The sequence below is a fragment of the Emydura macquarii genome, unplaced genomic scaffold (genome assembly GCF_026122565.2).
Source record: "Emydura macquarii macquarii isolate MOO-44397 ecotype Brisbane River unplaced genomic scaffold, CSIRO-AGI_Emac_v2 contig_431, whole genome shotgun sequence".
In the NCBI taxonomy this organism is placed as follows: Eukaryota; Metazoa; Chordata; order Testudines; family Chelidae; genus Emydura; species Emydura macquarii.
In genome coordinates, this window is record NW_027130568.1 from 14,620,786 (window position 1) to 14,635,748 (window position 14,963).

Below are 14,963 nucleotides of genomic sequence, written 5' to 3' on the forward strand. Positions count from 1 at the left end.
ATTAGGGTGGACATAATATTAATGAACCAACAGGAGCACAGTTTTCATAGATGATCGTCTTCAACACAAGTGTGCTTTCTGTACTGAATTCGTATGCCCCTTGCTAGGTGAGTCATGGGCTTGAAAATGACATCTGGGCTTCACAGCCAAAAGAAGAAAAAGATTGGAACCTGACATAAAAAATTAAGAGTACAGAAGCAAAGCCACAGATTAATAAGGTTACAGAAGTCAACTCTAAATAACCATCACAATGCAGAGATCCCACTACATTTAACACTGAAAGTTTAAAAATCCAAACCCATAATAATGAGGTGTCCAAAGAGCTAAACCAGAGACCCAAAATCTTCCTAATTTTCCTTTCATATTTTCAGCAAGGCTTCAAGTATACAACACTGAATGGCAACTTCTGTCATTCTGAGAGCTGGAAGTGTAGTGCTAATCAGGTGAATACTGTATGTGATACACTAACAAAATTAGGTTGCGTCTACACTATACATCATTGATGGCAGCATATAGTCCATGTGTAGCTACATGCCACAGTGAAAAGCAGGCTGCGTCCACACTGCAGTGGATAGCTACACGTGTCTGTGAGAGGTTCTAGCAAAGAAGAAGCAGCGGAGAATGGCTTCAGCAACTCCCTGATGCCAGAGCCTTTCACTGGATGAGCTTTCCCCTGCTGCCTCTCCCCCTGCCAGAGCCTTTCCTGAAGCAGTGAAAAGCTCCAATAATGGTGGGGCTGGTAGAGCCTTTCCCCTCTGTCTCCCCCATAGAGCCTTTCCCCACTGCTGGAGTCTTTTTCAGGGGAAAGACTCGAGCTGCAGGAAGGTAGCAGAAACCTACCAAACATGTTTGGCACCTGAAAGCCCTTTTCTTCAAGGTGCCTTTGACAACAGCTGATTAAAGTGACTCAAAAACTTTTTTTTAAAACAAAGCATTATTCATTCCCCCATTGGTACATAGCACGCAGAGCAAAGAGAAAAAACAACAAAGGCCTATACACATACTTCCCTTTATCTAAACCTTAATCTTTCCTTACAAAGCTTTGGGACTTGTTTACATGGTTGGTTAGCATGTGGCAAGCCGGTGTGTGAATGTATGGGCGTACTAGCCTGCCAAGCAGTTATAAACTTTAATTTATAGTGATATTGTTCAAACAGGAAAAATTAAAATTTGTTTTCTTTCAAACCTGTGATACTCCAGAAGCCACATGACGACTGCTAAAGACTAGTCATGGAAGAAAAATTGGTCCAGGTTTCTAAGTAATACTTTCTTCAGGGTCTCTCCTCTTTCTTGAAGAAGTATAATTGTTCATAAGGTTTTGCTGACTTTTACATTCGCACCATTCAGAACTCACCATTATGTATGCCTTAGCTCCATCAAACAAAATTATGGAATTACAAAACTTTGCACTTATATTGTTCTTTTCATCCACAAATCTCAAGAAGTATAAGCAATAGTTTTTAAAACAGAAAGTAATAGTCAAGAAAAATCAGAAATAAATACATTAGAGATCCAAACGATCTCCAGGCAATATCTGAAACAGGAGATCGTAACAGGAGTTCAAAAGGCGTTAACACAAAAAACCCTTAAATTATTATAGCTGAATATTATAAAGGATTGTCAACTATGAAAATGTCTTTAGAAAAAAAACCATTTCCAATCCAGAAATTCAACAGCTTGTGAGTTTCTCCTCTCTGCCAACAGAGCATGAAGATCAAATACCACAACTTATCAAGATTCTTTCAGCAGAAATTCAATTAACCCCCGCCAGAAAAATAAAACATACCTCTTCCATTATGTTATTCCAATAAATAATCCCTAATGACTTACATTAATATAGTGCTTTCCCCAGAAGAATCCAAAAGTTCTTTACAAATTAAACTGATATGCAACAAAATTATACATGGGCTGATCACTTCTAAACACTGAAATGCATCCATGTCCTGGATGAAATACAGCACCCAATTAACAGCAAGGCAATATGAAACATTAGTTTACTACAGCCAGCAAGTGCTGAGAATCATCAACTCTGAGGCCTGGTCTATCCTTACCAGGAAATTCGGCGGCAGTTGATGGAGTTACGCAAGCTACTCTGTGTAGCTTGCGTAACTTATGTCTACTTCCTAAATCCTCTTCTGCGTGCCATCTCCACTATGTTGTATCAACGGGAAATGCATACCCGTCAATGAAGCGCTACCCTTTTTCTGGAAGTGGTTTTATTGAATTGACTTCCGGATCGATTGAGTGGGTTTTCACTTCCGCTCAATCGATCCAGATAGACCGATCTGATGATGGCGAATTTGGTGCACCTCTTGAGACCTCAGGAGAGCATTGCCAAAACTGGATGTAAGTGGTTTGCTGCACTAGTATGGCTTTACAAGAAGCATCAACAGTTAAAGGTGTAGCATGAGAATGTTTGAGATTCATAAAACTGCGGTTTCAAAATGCAACAATAGACAAATTAAAATAATATCTTCAACTAGATGGGGGAGAGGAGAGATTCTAGCGTCTACTGAGATAATACTAAGCCTTCAGGGATAACATTTTTTGCTAAGTCCTAGAAATGGCATTGCAATCATCATTTGGAATCAAGAACAGTATAAGGGAAAGGTAATATTTGTAATTTTCGGTATCACCATACTGTAAATTATTCATATACTAAAATATTACTTACAGTAAATACTACAAGTAAGCATTCATTAGATTTACTAAAAGATAAAGTTCCACAATGTCTCAAACAGGAACAGGCCCTTGATTTGTCAGTCTATTTTCTTGAGATTCTATGGAGACTACCACAAAAGACAGTATAACAATGTCACTACTGCTATACAATTTTTAATGCTAAGCCTCTGCTGAATCCCTTTGCTTAAGTGATGGCTATATATAAGGAAAGCAAACTTAAAACAGTAATGAATTAAGATTTCAAAAACACAGACATTTTCTCCTGAAAACTATAGTGAAATGTAAGAAAAATCCTTTAAGATTTAATCAGGAAATTGTTTAGATGAAGCAGTAATGCAATTCTCTGTCCTTTTAAATCTAACTTACTATTGGAAGAAGTGGCCATGACACCATGAAGTCAAAGGGACTACTTATATGCTTAATGTTAGGCATGAGTTTAAGTAACTTGCTGGTAGGGGTCGTGATGCAAATAACCTTCCAGATCTCATAAAAGATCCTGGTTTCTGCTGAATGCTGCATCATGTGTACCACAAATTAGAATACTCCTTTTGGACAGCAATGCAATTAATGATAGTGCAGAGGTCTAAACTCAAGCTCAAGAACATGAGCTAAGATCAAACAATTCATGAAGTGGAAAAGGACTAGGTGGGAGCTCTTAGATCAAACTGTTAAATTTGCCAGTGGATCCAGCTACATGTGAATGCCTATGACTCTCCCACGGCCTAATCTACTGCGGGTTTCATCCTATTTAAGGCTGGCCTGAATACACACCTCTCTGATTATTTCCCGAGTGGTAGCCGTGTTAGTCTGTTTTTAGCAAAACAGCGAGAGTCCTGTGGCACCTTAAAGATTAACAAATTTATTTGGGCATAAGCTTTCGTGGGCAGGAACATCCAACAGTGCCTAGCACAATGGGACCCCATTCTCTTAATCGGAGTCTCTAGGTACTACCATAATACAAACTAATAATACAAATAATAATTATATGTAAATTTATTTTATACCAGTATGTGTTTGCTATTTGCTATTCATGAAGGTATATAATGCTGAAGAAATGCAATTTTATATTCATATAAACAGGACACTTACTTTAAGCTAGAATGAACTAACAACAAATTCCCTAAACTATTTTTTATTTTTGAAGCCATAGGTTTCAAATTAACAGAAACTGCTGGCAACACAAAGCTCTATCTTTGCCCAGAAAATGTCTCGCAAAAGGTCAGGTTTACAAACCAGCAGGTAGCAGTATCAGTTACACACCTTTCTGTGGCCATTAAAATTCCATTAAACTATCTTCCAAAACTAATTTAAGGCCTTGTAATTTAGCTGAAAAGATCCCAGAGCACCACTTGGATCAGGTACAATTTTTGAAGCACACGCTTAGTTTAAGTTTTGTTTCTGTGCAAGCGTGCTCACTAATAGAAACCTCACCAGTCCTCCACTTAGTAACTCAAACATAATATTAAGTAAAAACATATTGCGGCACATATGGAACTATGCCTACTCTTTTAAATGAGAAAGAATAAAGACATCTCTTATAGTGGTAAATATGATTTCCCAAAACATACAATTAAACATAATACAGCAAATTTTGGAAAACCACTACTACTCAATAATTGATGACATAAAAGCAATGCTGTTCTATAAGTTGTAGAATTCTGCTTTTGGTTGAAAGCATTTACAGTAGGTATTTGCTCTTTACCAAAAGATTGCTTTCTTGTATTTAACACTGTTTCTACTGTTTGCTGTTCTATAGAAACCTGTTACACAGTGTGGTTTGGCAAGGTTGCCAAGCTGATAAATGCAATATAAAGCTGTCTATTCAAATTTGAATCTGAAACAACTATCATAAAAGTTAAAGTCAGGCAAAATAAAAATTTATTATTTTAATTTTTTTTAAACTAAAATGTGATCTCCTTTACCAAAAACACTATCTGAACTACTAAGGTAAAGATCAGTCATAAAACTTCAAAAGAATCAGGCTAGTCACATTAAGGGATACAAAGTCACTGCACAAATGGAATTCAGTGTTTATATAACTTCAGATATATGAACTATTTGGATACAACTTCAATATAAAAACTATATTATGAAACTACACAATATGTACTTGAAAATGGCAACTAACTTGTTCGTTTGCAATGGCTATATTTAGATGCTGCTCTGTACAAGCAGAATATAATAAAGAGAAAGCACAAACTAGTTTACTTTGAAGACCTAGGGAAAATGATAAATAGAGTTATGGGGTGCATGGTAGAGTGAGTTAAGTCAAGTCCATTTAAATCACTTGATTTTTTTTTTTAAATAATTGATTTACATCAAGTTGAGGCTTTGCAAAAGTAATTTGAAAATTTATGCCACTGCAACTTCAGATTAAAATTTATAATCAACTAAGTTATAAAGGTTGGGGTGGTTTCTGCTTTTATTTTAATGCCACTACTGGTAGGGTATCTTATTTGAATTTTACAAAACTGCTTTAGGCAAATAACAAAATATTGAACATTAAATCTCTGATCTCTCAAACTCTAATGGAAGAATAAAGTTTAAATGCTTCCTTGATTTATAGAAATTCAACATATTGGAAGGTGATGTTGGTTACAGTACAGTTTGTGGGTTTTTTTATCATTTTTGTTTGAGTTTGAGCTTTTCTTACAGTAAGGATATTCATGAAGCCCTAGACTTCCCAATTTTAGCACAGGAGTGTGTTAAGTGAAATGTTTTATTAGAATAAAATCACTAAAATCAGAAATTCTACTAGCAGTTAAGAAATTAAAGATACAAGTACAAAACACCCGTGTTAGCAACTTACGGCCAAAATATGGTAAGAAAAGGAACCACCACCATGTAAAAGAAATCTGATTTAAAATAAAACTACTTTTTATCATGATTTTTCCACTCTGATATGGTAGATCTTTCATACTATAAAATACTGCAGACAGACAGACTATATATTTTGGAAAAGGGAAGATTTATTTAGGATTTATCTGAGATATTTAAGATATTAAATGTTAAAAATAGATTAACCTTTTCATGTCTGATATAAAAACAAGGGGATTGTCACACTGCCTGGAGTGGTTCACAATCAATAGTGCCAAGTTTTGGGCAGACTGTCAAAACCAGGGCAGACATTTCAAACTGATGATATGTTTTATAATTAGATTTCACCAACCCAGTAACAAATGTGAACTCCTGGATCACCGTAACTATCTTACAATGGATTCATTGACAGTCCCTTTGGGCACTCCAGTCTATCTTGCTACCTAGGCAAGCTGGATTTAGTGATAAATGGTCACGTACATCAAAAATCCCAAAATATTCAGGTTGTTCCTGTGATGCTTGCTGGATTAGGAGGACATTTATGATATTATTAACATCAATATTTCATAAATACAATAATTCATATGAGATAGGCCATGTGAGGTACCGTTAGAAAGGTTATAATTTGCTAGGTATGATGACATTGTTTATGTGTATGTGTCATATTTGTATTAGAAATTATGGATATGTATGTTGTATCTGTATTTCAACTTGTGCTGTGTTTCTGGGTGACACTCCAGACAGGATGGCTGCAGCACTAGCCTGCTTAATGGCCATTAAGGAAACTCACAATAGGCCCAGGGAAAGAAGCAAGGGACACAGCTGATGAGTCACCTGGACTCCATTTTCCATCTTATTTCTGTAAATTTCCACAAGCAGCATTGCAAAGGCCCAGGGTCAGGAACATAAAAGGCAGCTGCACCCTACATCTATTTTGTCTTCAGTTTTCAGCATTCACCTACCTCTGGAACAACTCATCTGCAACTGAAGCTGTGAAACAAAGGACTGAGATCCATTATCATGTATATCAGAGGGACCATACAAGCCTGCAAACTCCACAATTCTACTGGAAACCTAATATATATGGACTTTTAAATCATTTGTATGTATTTGATTGCTTTAATCATTTAACTTTTCTCTTATAGTTTCTTTCCTTTTATGATAAACCTTTAGTTTTAGTTACTAAAAGATTGGCTAGCAGCTTGGTATTTTAAGTAAGATCCAAACTTATATTGATATAGTAATGTGGCTGACCCTTTGGGGTCAAGAGAACCTTTTTGATAAAGAGCACAGAGTTTTAAATAACTTCTCCTTACTGGACCTTGTGGCTGAGAGTTCAGTCTATGGCTCCAAAAGGTAACAGAGATGAAGTAATCTGTCAGCACTGAATGTCTTTTAAGGGCTAACCAGGTTTGTCCTTGGGGATCCCTGCTTTTGTTTCTTAACTGCAGCCCTTGTAAGAATCCAAACAGCAAAGAGATTAAAAATTTTCATATCAGCTATCTTTTTTTTCCTCATCCAGAATTCAAGCTGATGGGGGTTCTCTCTCTCAAATATCACCTTCATGGATGTAAGAGGGTCAATTAAACTAGTCTTTATGTTGTGATGTTCCACAATGGCCCACTTAGTCTTGATAGTTCTTCTGGATGGGCGGGGGAACCATTTTTCCTGCTTACATTCACAAGTTCAGAGCAGGAATTTTTACAATTATAAAGCAAAACTTACAAATTACCTTATAGAGTGGGATACAGACATTACAAATAAAATTAATGCATTCAGCAACCTACAAGTCTTCATACAGTCTACCTTCATAGAGTCTAAACACTAAACACATTCTTACAAATTCAACACCGATCTTGAACAATATTAACACATAGGGGATTTGGTCTGGTTTCCAGCTATGAATATATCAGTGCTCAGCTAACGCCCACAGACTTGGCAAGAGCTGGCACTTGGTTTACCAGCATCACAGGAGTACTCAAATTAATGGCAAGTACATTTAGAACAAACTAAAGAAAATACATGCAGCCAACACATACCATTTATTGCTGTGTAATTGATTTTGTACGTACATTTTAAGAAGGGCTAAATAATTGTATGATAATTAATGAAATGTGCAGTTATGTAGGGGTGATGGTCCCCAGGGGTACCAAGAATCGTGAGGCACTTCACTACCACCTGCCCATCGCATGAAAGAGCTTTTTCTGTACCTGTGTGTGTGTGTACACATAGCATTGGGTGTGTGAAGTGTCTCAGGGCCTGCTGCTACATATCTGCCATTTGAGCTATTGTTATATTTTGTTCAGACAGTTGATGACTTAACTGTATAATAGTTATTACATGTTTTGACTGACCACCTAACCTGTGTCGTCTTGCTTCAATTTCCTTGTGTTTTGGGATTGCTGTTCTGGGGTGCCTCAGAGCATAACACCCAGGAATAACAGTTACTCTCCCATTTAGCCCCCATGGGTGCTGCAGTCCCTCTGCAGGCAAGTAACAGGTAACCAACCCACAAGTCCTCCAAGCATATCCACTGGACACTCTCAGAATACCAGCCCCGAGGTACCTAAAGCTGTACACTAAGCTTACTAAGCTCATCTTAGAACACAGCTCCACTTAACACAGAACTTAGATTTGATTATAGGGAAAGCAAGTATTAGTTTATTTAACAAAGAACAGAGTTTGATAGCAAACCAAAATATTGGAAACAAAGGGTTACATAAAAAATAACACCATAACACCCTTACATTTAACTAACAGGTTATCTTCCTCTCTAAAGAAGTTTATCTTACTCAATATTCTTCCCAAAGTTTTCAGCCAAGCCTGGCTGAGATCCCTTTTTCATGAAGCAAACCCATCTCAATTTACTCCCCAGTGAAGTATCTCTTTTTTCCAGAGTATCTCTTTTCACACCCAGATATATCAGACCAGAGGTTTGATCTCACCTGAAAACAGGATGCCTCACCTCCTGCTGTTTACCTCTTCCTGTTATTTTTCTTTTGAATTCCCTGCAAACTCTTCAATAAGTAGCACTTGACCATTAGTATGCTAATAAACTTCTACTATAAGACCACCTTATGGTTGGCTAGGCAGATAAGAGTCTCCCACTTCCTGTCTGAAGAAGTTTGCCTCAAGGCATGCCATCTTTGAGTGACCTGCCTTTAACTACAAGACCTTAAGAATGTGACTTCCAATATATCAGGGGTGGCCAAACTTACTGACCCTCCGAGCAGCATACAACAATCTGCAGAAGTTTGAAAACTGGGGTGGCGCCTGCCAGGCCTCAGAGTTTCAGCCATGCAGCGGGGTGGTGGGGCTCGGGGCTTCTGTCTCATATGGTGCACCTGCTAGGGCTCAGGGCTTCTGCCCCGTGGGGCGCACATGCCAGACATTCGGCTCCACTCCTGCTGAAGCCCTGAGCTCAAGCAGGCATCTCTTGACTCTGTGAGCGGCACTTTAACTGTAAAAGACTTGCTTGCAGCTCATGAGCCGCTGGTCAGCCACTCCTGCAATATACACATACACATATTTTTTACATGTTATCAACAAATACATCTCACAATGATTATGATGACTACTGCGACACAGGCTTTCATTAGAAACATTACATAACATTCTTTGGCAGACCAGTATATAGACACCAGACGGGGATCCCTTTAGCCCTTATGTACCTCTGTGCCCTCTGCTAGTTAGCACAAAGAGGTCCCTGGGTCACAGTAGACTTAGCGGAGAGTAATTTTGTGCTTCAAGTTAACTGATGGTTTGCAGTGTTAGGAAATCAGTTTACCACCTCCTGAAGCTCCTAAATTTGTAGCCAATGCATGAAACAGTATACTAGACTTGACAGACAAATGGGATGAAATGGGATGACAAATCCTTTGTTTCTAGAAGAAATTTAGAAATATTTAGAGAATGAACTATTTTAGAACCTCATTTTGTCCACTTTTTCTAGCACTGCTGCTGGCTTTTCAGAATCTGTAATAATTATTAATTAGTACTGGAAATTCACAGATTTTGCTCCTTTTACAACACCTTGCAATTGACTTCTTTAAACAAAGAGCTTTAATCTCAGCTCCAAAATATAGACACAAGTTTTACAACTAATCTGTAATTCAAAGTTAGAAAACAATTTCAAACATATTAACCATTAGGAGACAAACCACATACAACATTAAGATAAGAACAACTGGGTTGATCAGGAAAAAATAATGTGTATATCTATGCCAATTCTATTGCTGCTTTGTCTATTATTTAATATTTTGAAGTTTTTTCACTACATTAAGGACCAGTGCAGAATCTCACGGGGAGCAGCCTAGCAAGCAGATATACTGAGCAGGTAGCCACCTGTTCTCCATGGTGCAGGCAGCCAGGTCTGTGCGTTGGTGCAAAAAAGGCAAGACCATACTCCTGCCTTCTTGTGTAGGGCATCAAGAGAGTAGCCCTTACATTCCACAACACAGGCCATGTATGACAGGCCTTGCACAAGGGCGAGGCTCTTTTGCCCTCTCAGAGTAAGGGTCTGACACAATCTATCCGTAAATATAGCTTTTGTAAGCATTTCCAATTCGTTTCACCATTAGAACTTCCCACCTACTGTATCTGTGGTGCTGTAATAATCAGTTTTCACTACATCATTATAAAATGATTGGATATTAAGCTGTAGGTTAACAAAAATTGTAAGCTATACTAATTCCTCCCTTTCACATGGTTTGACTGTGCACTTATGGAAAATCAATATATACTGTTTTGTTCTTCTTCTTCTACTACACTTTAATTCCCCTAGGAATAATTCCACAGTACAAGCACTTTCTACAACACAGTTGCACTTCTCTATTTTTACTAGAGAGAAAAGGTGGGTGAGATAATATCTTTACTGGACAAACTGAAGATTTAATGACTAGATAAAAGCAACAGTCTTAATCACTGAGTGATGCATTTAGTGTTTGTCTCACTGATTAGACATAAAGTTTTTGAAATCCAGTTGCATAAAGCTGATAATAATAATGTAACTTCTCAATATGATGCAAATAGTATATTTGACTCCATATTTCATGATTGTTTACTTAACATATGAACCCTGAAGAGTTGCAATATTACATCTCATTACTTGCTTTGCTCCCTATTCACCCATTACATCAGATAGTGATGTAATGCCAACCATTACTACAACTTTCAGAACTTGCCTGCTGTAAGCTACTTTGCACTATCCTTCAAAAAAAAAAAAAAATTCAAAACAGAATAAGAGCAAGCTCTCCATAAGAACAAAGACTGTTTTTAGATAATGTTATTACATTATAGAGTAATTGCTTCAGTATGATAGATTAACCTCACCCTCTTTTAATCTAGCTTCTACTTGTACAGTTATTGCATTTGCATGTCAAAATCATCTATAACAAGTTGACAAAAAATCCAGATAAATCTAAATAGTTAGCCTCAGGAACTGTGTGTTGTTATCTTCATTACCCAAATCCTTTATTTGTCACACTCACTTATTCAATCTCGCTTCAAATTAGATAACATTTTGAAATGGGTATTTGATTCAGATACCACAATATTAATAATAATAAATAATGTCAAGCTGGGCATGCTTTACATTTTCTCTCATTCAAACTGAAAGAGAGGATAAAAAAGTGAAGTTTCAAAATACCCCAATCTATATATTCCCATTAAAAATATTTATTGCATATAAATAGATGAAAAACATGATAATTTAGATGATTAAGGAAAAGCTATTTATCAAGATTAAAGCATGTTATCCTAAACTGAAATTTCATACTTCATTGTTGCTGAAAACTTGTAACCTCCACAAACGTGTATCTCCAACTGGATTCAAATAGTTGAAAAGACTGTTTTTAGTGTATACAAATTGCATGTGTGAGATTATATAGCGATAAACATAAGCCTGACAACAGTGTCAATTATCCTCTCTTTCATGTAATAGCTACATTTGATGCTGCATGATTTACTCCACCAACTATCAGTAAAGAGATTTAAAAAAGCAACTGAATTTAACTCTTGCAATATCCCATGATGTTATCTGCATTACATTAGTTAACATGTCATCATTATATGAATGCAGACTCCACAAGTAAGTGAGCTTAATGTGCCATCAATTCACTTCACAATGATTTTTTTTAGGCAGTGGTACATGAACCAGTTAAGTCTGAGAACTGTTGTTCTATACATTATATAGATGTAAAATGCTCTATTAAAAAGGCAATTCTAGAATATGACTCGATTCCTGACTCCAAGGATTTACAATCCAGTTCAAGCATGGGAAAAAAGTTATCAGTTGACAGCACATACTTGATGAAAGGGTGAAATCTTATAGTGACAATTACTGACAGGCTTTATGGAGGATTTGAAGGAGGAGGTTGAGCACTACATTTAATACATATAAAGAGCATTTAGAATCTTGAATAGATACTTTGTTTTGGTAATGTGCATGTTGAAATAAAACATGTAAGCTTAGGCCTTGATTTAGGAAAGCATTCCTATTCCCAAAGTGCAGTTAAATCCCATTGAAGACTTGTGCTTAAGTGGTTCCTTAAATAAGGATGGACTTAGAACATGCTTAAGTGCTGTGGCCTTATTAATTATGTAGCATCTGTTTATGTTTTATAGTCAAACACTAGAAACATATGAAAACAATGTCTAAGCTCCAACTTTTAACTCGCAGAAACCAGGGCATTCATATTTAAGTAAAGCATAACCAATACTTCTTGCTCTTACACACAGGAGGTGTCTAAAAAGAGATGTGATTGTATGCACCCTATTTGTTACCACATGTAGGCACAACAACAAGATTTAAAGATGTAGAGATAAATCGTTCAATTTCAATTCTCTGGGTCTAAATCAGAACATTTGTGCTACTTTAATATAGTGAGCAAATTAATCCATGGAACAATGCTATTTACTTTCAGTGAGTTTACACAAGGGAAGAAGTTGGCACAATATCTGCATTTGTGTTTACTTGAAGGAAGGGTAAAGATAGAGATCAGTCCAGAGACAAACTGTAAACATTAGCGTTCTTCCATGAAGACTCTAATGCTTCCTAAGCAAGTATCTGAGCTAATGGTAGATAGAAACCTAGGAAATGGCAGCATATTAGCCACGCCAAAAAAACAGTCATACATCCAATAATATATCAAAAGACACATTTACAATTTTCCCATTTAAGTTTTAAGCATATAAAGCATACACTGGCTCCTAATAAGAGATACCGTGGATCTTAATTGCTTCTAAATGAATCCTTAAAGCCCACATCACTGACAGAAACATCCTAGAGAAACTCCAAAGCTTCCATTTTTAGAAAAGCACTACATCCTAAAAACACAGCATTGTAAGAATTCTGATGAGATTTTAATGAAATTTGCTTTTAATGTAAGAATACTTTCTATGTAAAATAATTGTTCTTTTTACTACTTTACAATACAAAAAGAGAAGGATTAAGAACCTCAAAATTAGTTTTAAAATACAAGCAGTTTTTATTCTGTGTCACAGAAAAGGATTTGAAAACAGAAAACTTTCTTACCTCCTGTTTTTAAGGAGGTCAAAAAAAATTTCAAATAATCATCAATAAATCATGAGATGGAAGTTTGCATAAGCAAGATTAAAACCAATTAAGTATTTCGGTGGAAATACTAATTCCTGAAAGTACTGGTACAGAACATAATGAATGTAAGACTTAATTTTAGAGGGCACCAGCAACCACACTTACATCATATTTGGAACACAAATAATACAGTACATTAACCTACTCCCAGAACTATCTTATTTACAGGAAATTACCTGTGAGAGTAAGATCTTGTAACCTTAAAGTTGACTTAGGTAACAGTGGAACAATCTTACCTTGAAAAGACTGTTTAGCTCTGTCCACTAGTTCTTCAATTGGATAACTTGCTAGGTCTCCTCTGGCATGCTTGGTTTTGCAATAGGTACATGCATTAAGACACCTATTTAAAAGATTAAAATACTTTAGTTTATTGCCGAAAAATTCCCTTCCTAACATTTTAATACACACAATTTAGCAAAACAAAAATCTGCAAAATACAACTTTTATATGTAGAAATACAGAGTACTACTAGCTTAATTTAAAAAAAAATTCACACCAGTAAATACACCATATAGAGTGGTCTAAAGTTTAGTTTTCCTCCCTATTTTAAAGAAGCAACCAAAGTAGTCTACTCAGCCTTTAAGAACCTAAGCATCACAAACCCTACAGTCAGTGGAAATTTTGTGCAAGGACTTCAAATCAGGAATCAATGTCTTTCTAAAAAGTAACTGGGTCAAGAAATTTTCACATGAAAGCCTTTTTTACAGTATGAATTTTTAGCTACATTTCCCACCATTGCTACCAGCCAGCCCTGTGATAGCAGGGGTGATGGAAGTGCGCTAGCACCAGCACCTGCTGCTTCTGGCTTTTAAGCATTGTTTTGTGTAGACCTGTCTACATTAGTCTCCCACTGTTGCTGGTAGTAGCAAAGGGTGAGCCATCTGTCAGAATGTCTGCAACCCCATTGCCTGGGAAACTAGTTGCTGCTGGCAGTTTTAAAAAAGGGCCTAACAATGTCATGGCTACCAGCACGTCTTTGGTTCCCATTTATTCAGGACTGGGGCACTAACAATTTCAGCCCAACTAGGACTAGGAGCACAGAGAATTCAAACAACTGAATGATGGTATTCAAATTAAATACAGGATGTTCATGGGATCGCAGGCACTGGAAAATCAGAGTCTGGCAGTCTGAATAGCTAATTTTATACTGTCCCCCCAATTTCAGGACCAAGCAAACAGGTCAGGTGAGCAGTGGCATGTATCTGCAGGCAAAGTAATGAAAACCAGGCATGTAGGCTACCAGGTTTTCTGCAGATTTACAGCTGGGTCTCAGTGGCAAGGCAATCCTGAGGTGGCACAGGAGGGCCATGCTCTGAGACCAGATAATGGACCTGGCAGCCAGGAAGTAGACACCGGACTTGACTATTTTTCACCTTAGTGAAAAGTATTTGGGAATCTGTAAGGTGGGGAGGGGTCAATTTGATGATCAGGGCTCAGAGGGATTTGGGACAGATCCAGTATTTTTAAATTTAAGCTCCCAGGCTCATATTGAAGGTGTTGTGCAGGTTTCCTTTGAGGATGATGACTCAGAGGACCCTAACCACCTTCAAAAGACAAGCCTGGGAGCTTAAATTTGTAACTTTGCTAGATACTAAAAATCATGGATTAAACAGACACACCAAATGTATGGTTTATTACAACAATCTGTAACTCACTAATCTTCTCCAGCTTTTTTTCTCTCCTTCCCATCTTATGACTGGAGAGGCATTAACTGGCCACTTCACCTTGAATGGTCCCTTGAAATATGTGCAGTCTACTTATGCTAAACAATCTGTTCCACCTTGTATTTAGCTGTGACACTCGAGTACATTTCCCACACCTGACAAAGATCTCTGTATAAGCTCAAAAA

General features: G+C 37.0%; 1 protein-coding gene across 1 annotated transcript in view; it reads right to left on the bottom strand.

The window, feature by feature from the left end:
- CDKAL1 (CDK5 regulatory subunit associated protein 1 like 1) overlaps positions 1–14,963 on the bottom strand; it is a 621,365-nt gene that overhangs the window by 316,252 nt on the left and 290,150 nt on the right. Inside the window, exon 9 of the mRNA XM_067537586.1 lies at positions 13,351–13,454. Coding sequence (XP_067393687.1) covers positions 13,351–13,454 — 104 coding nt within the window. The remainder of the gene's footprint in view (positions 1–13,350; positions 13,455–14,963) is intronic.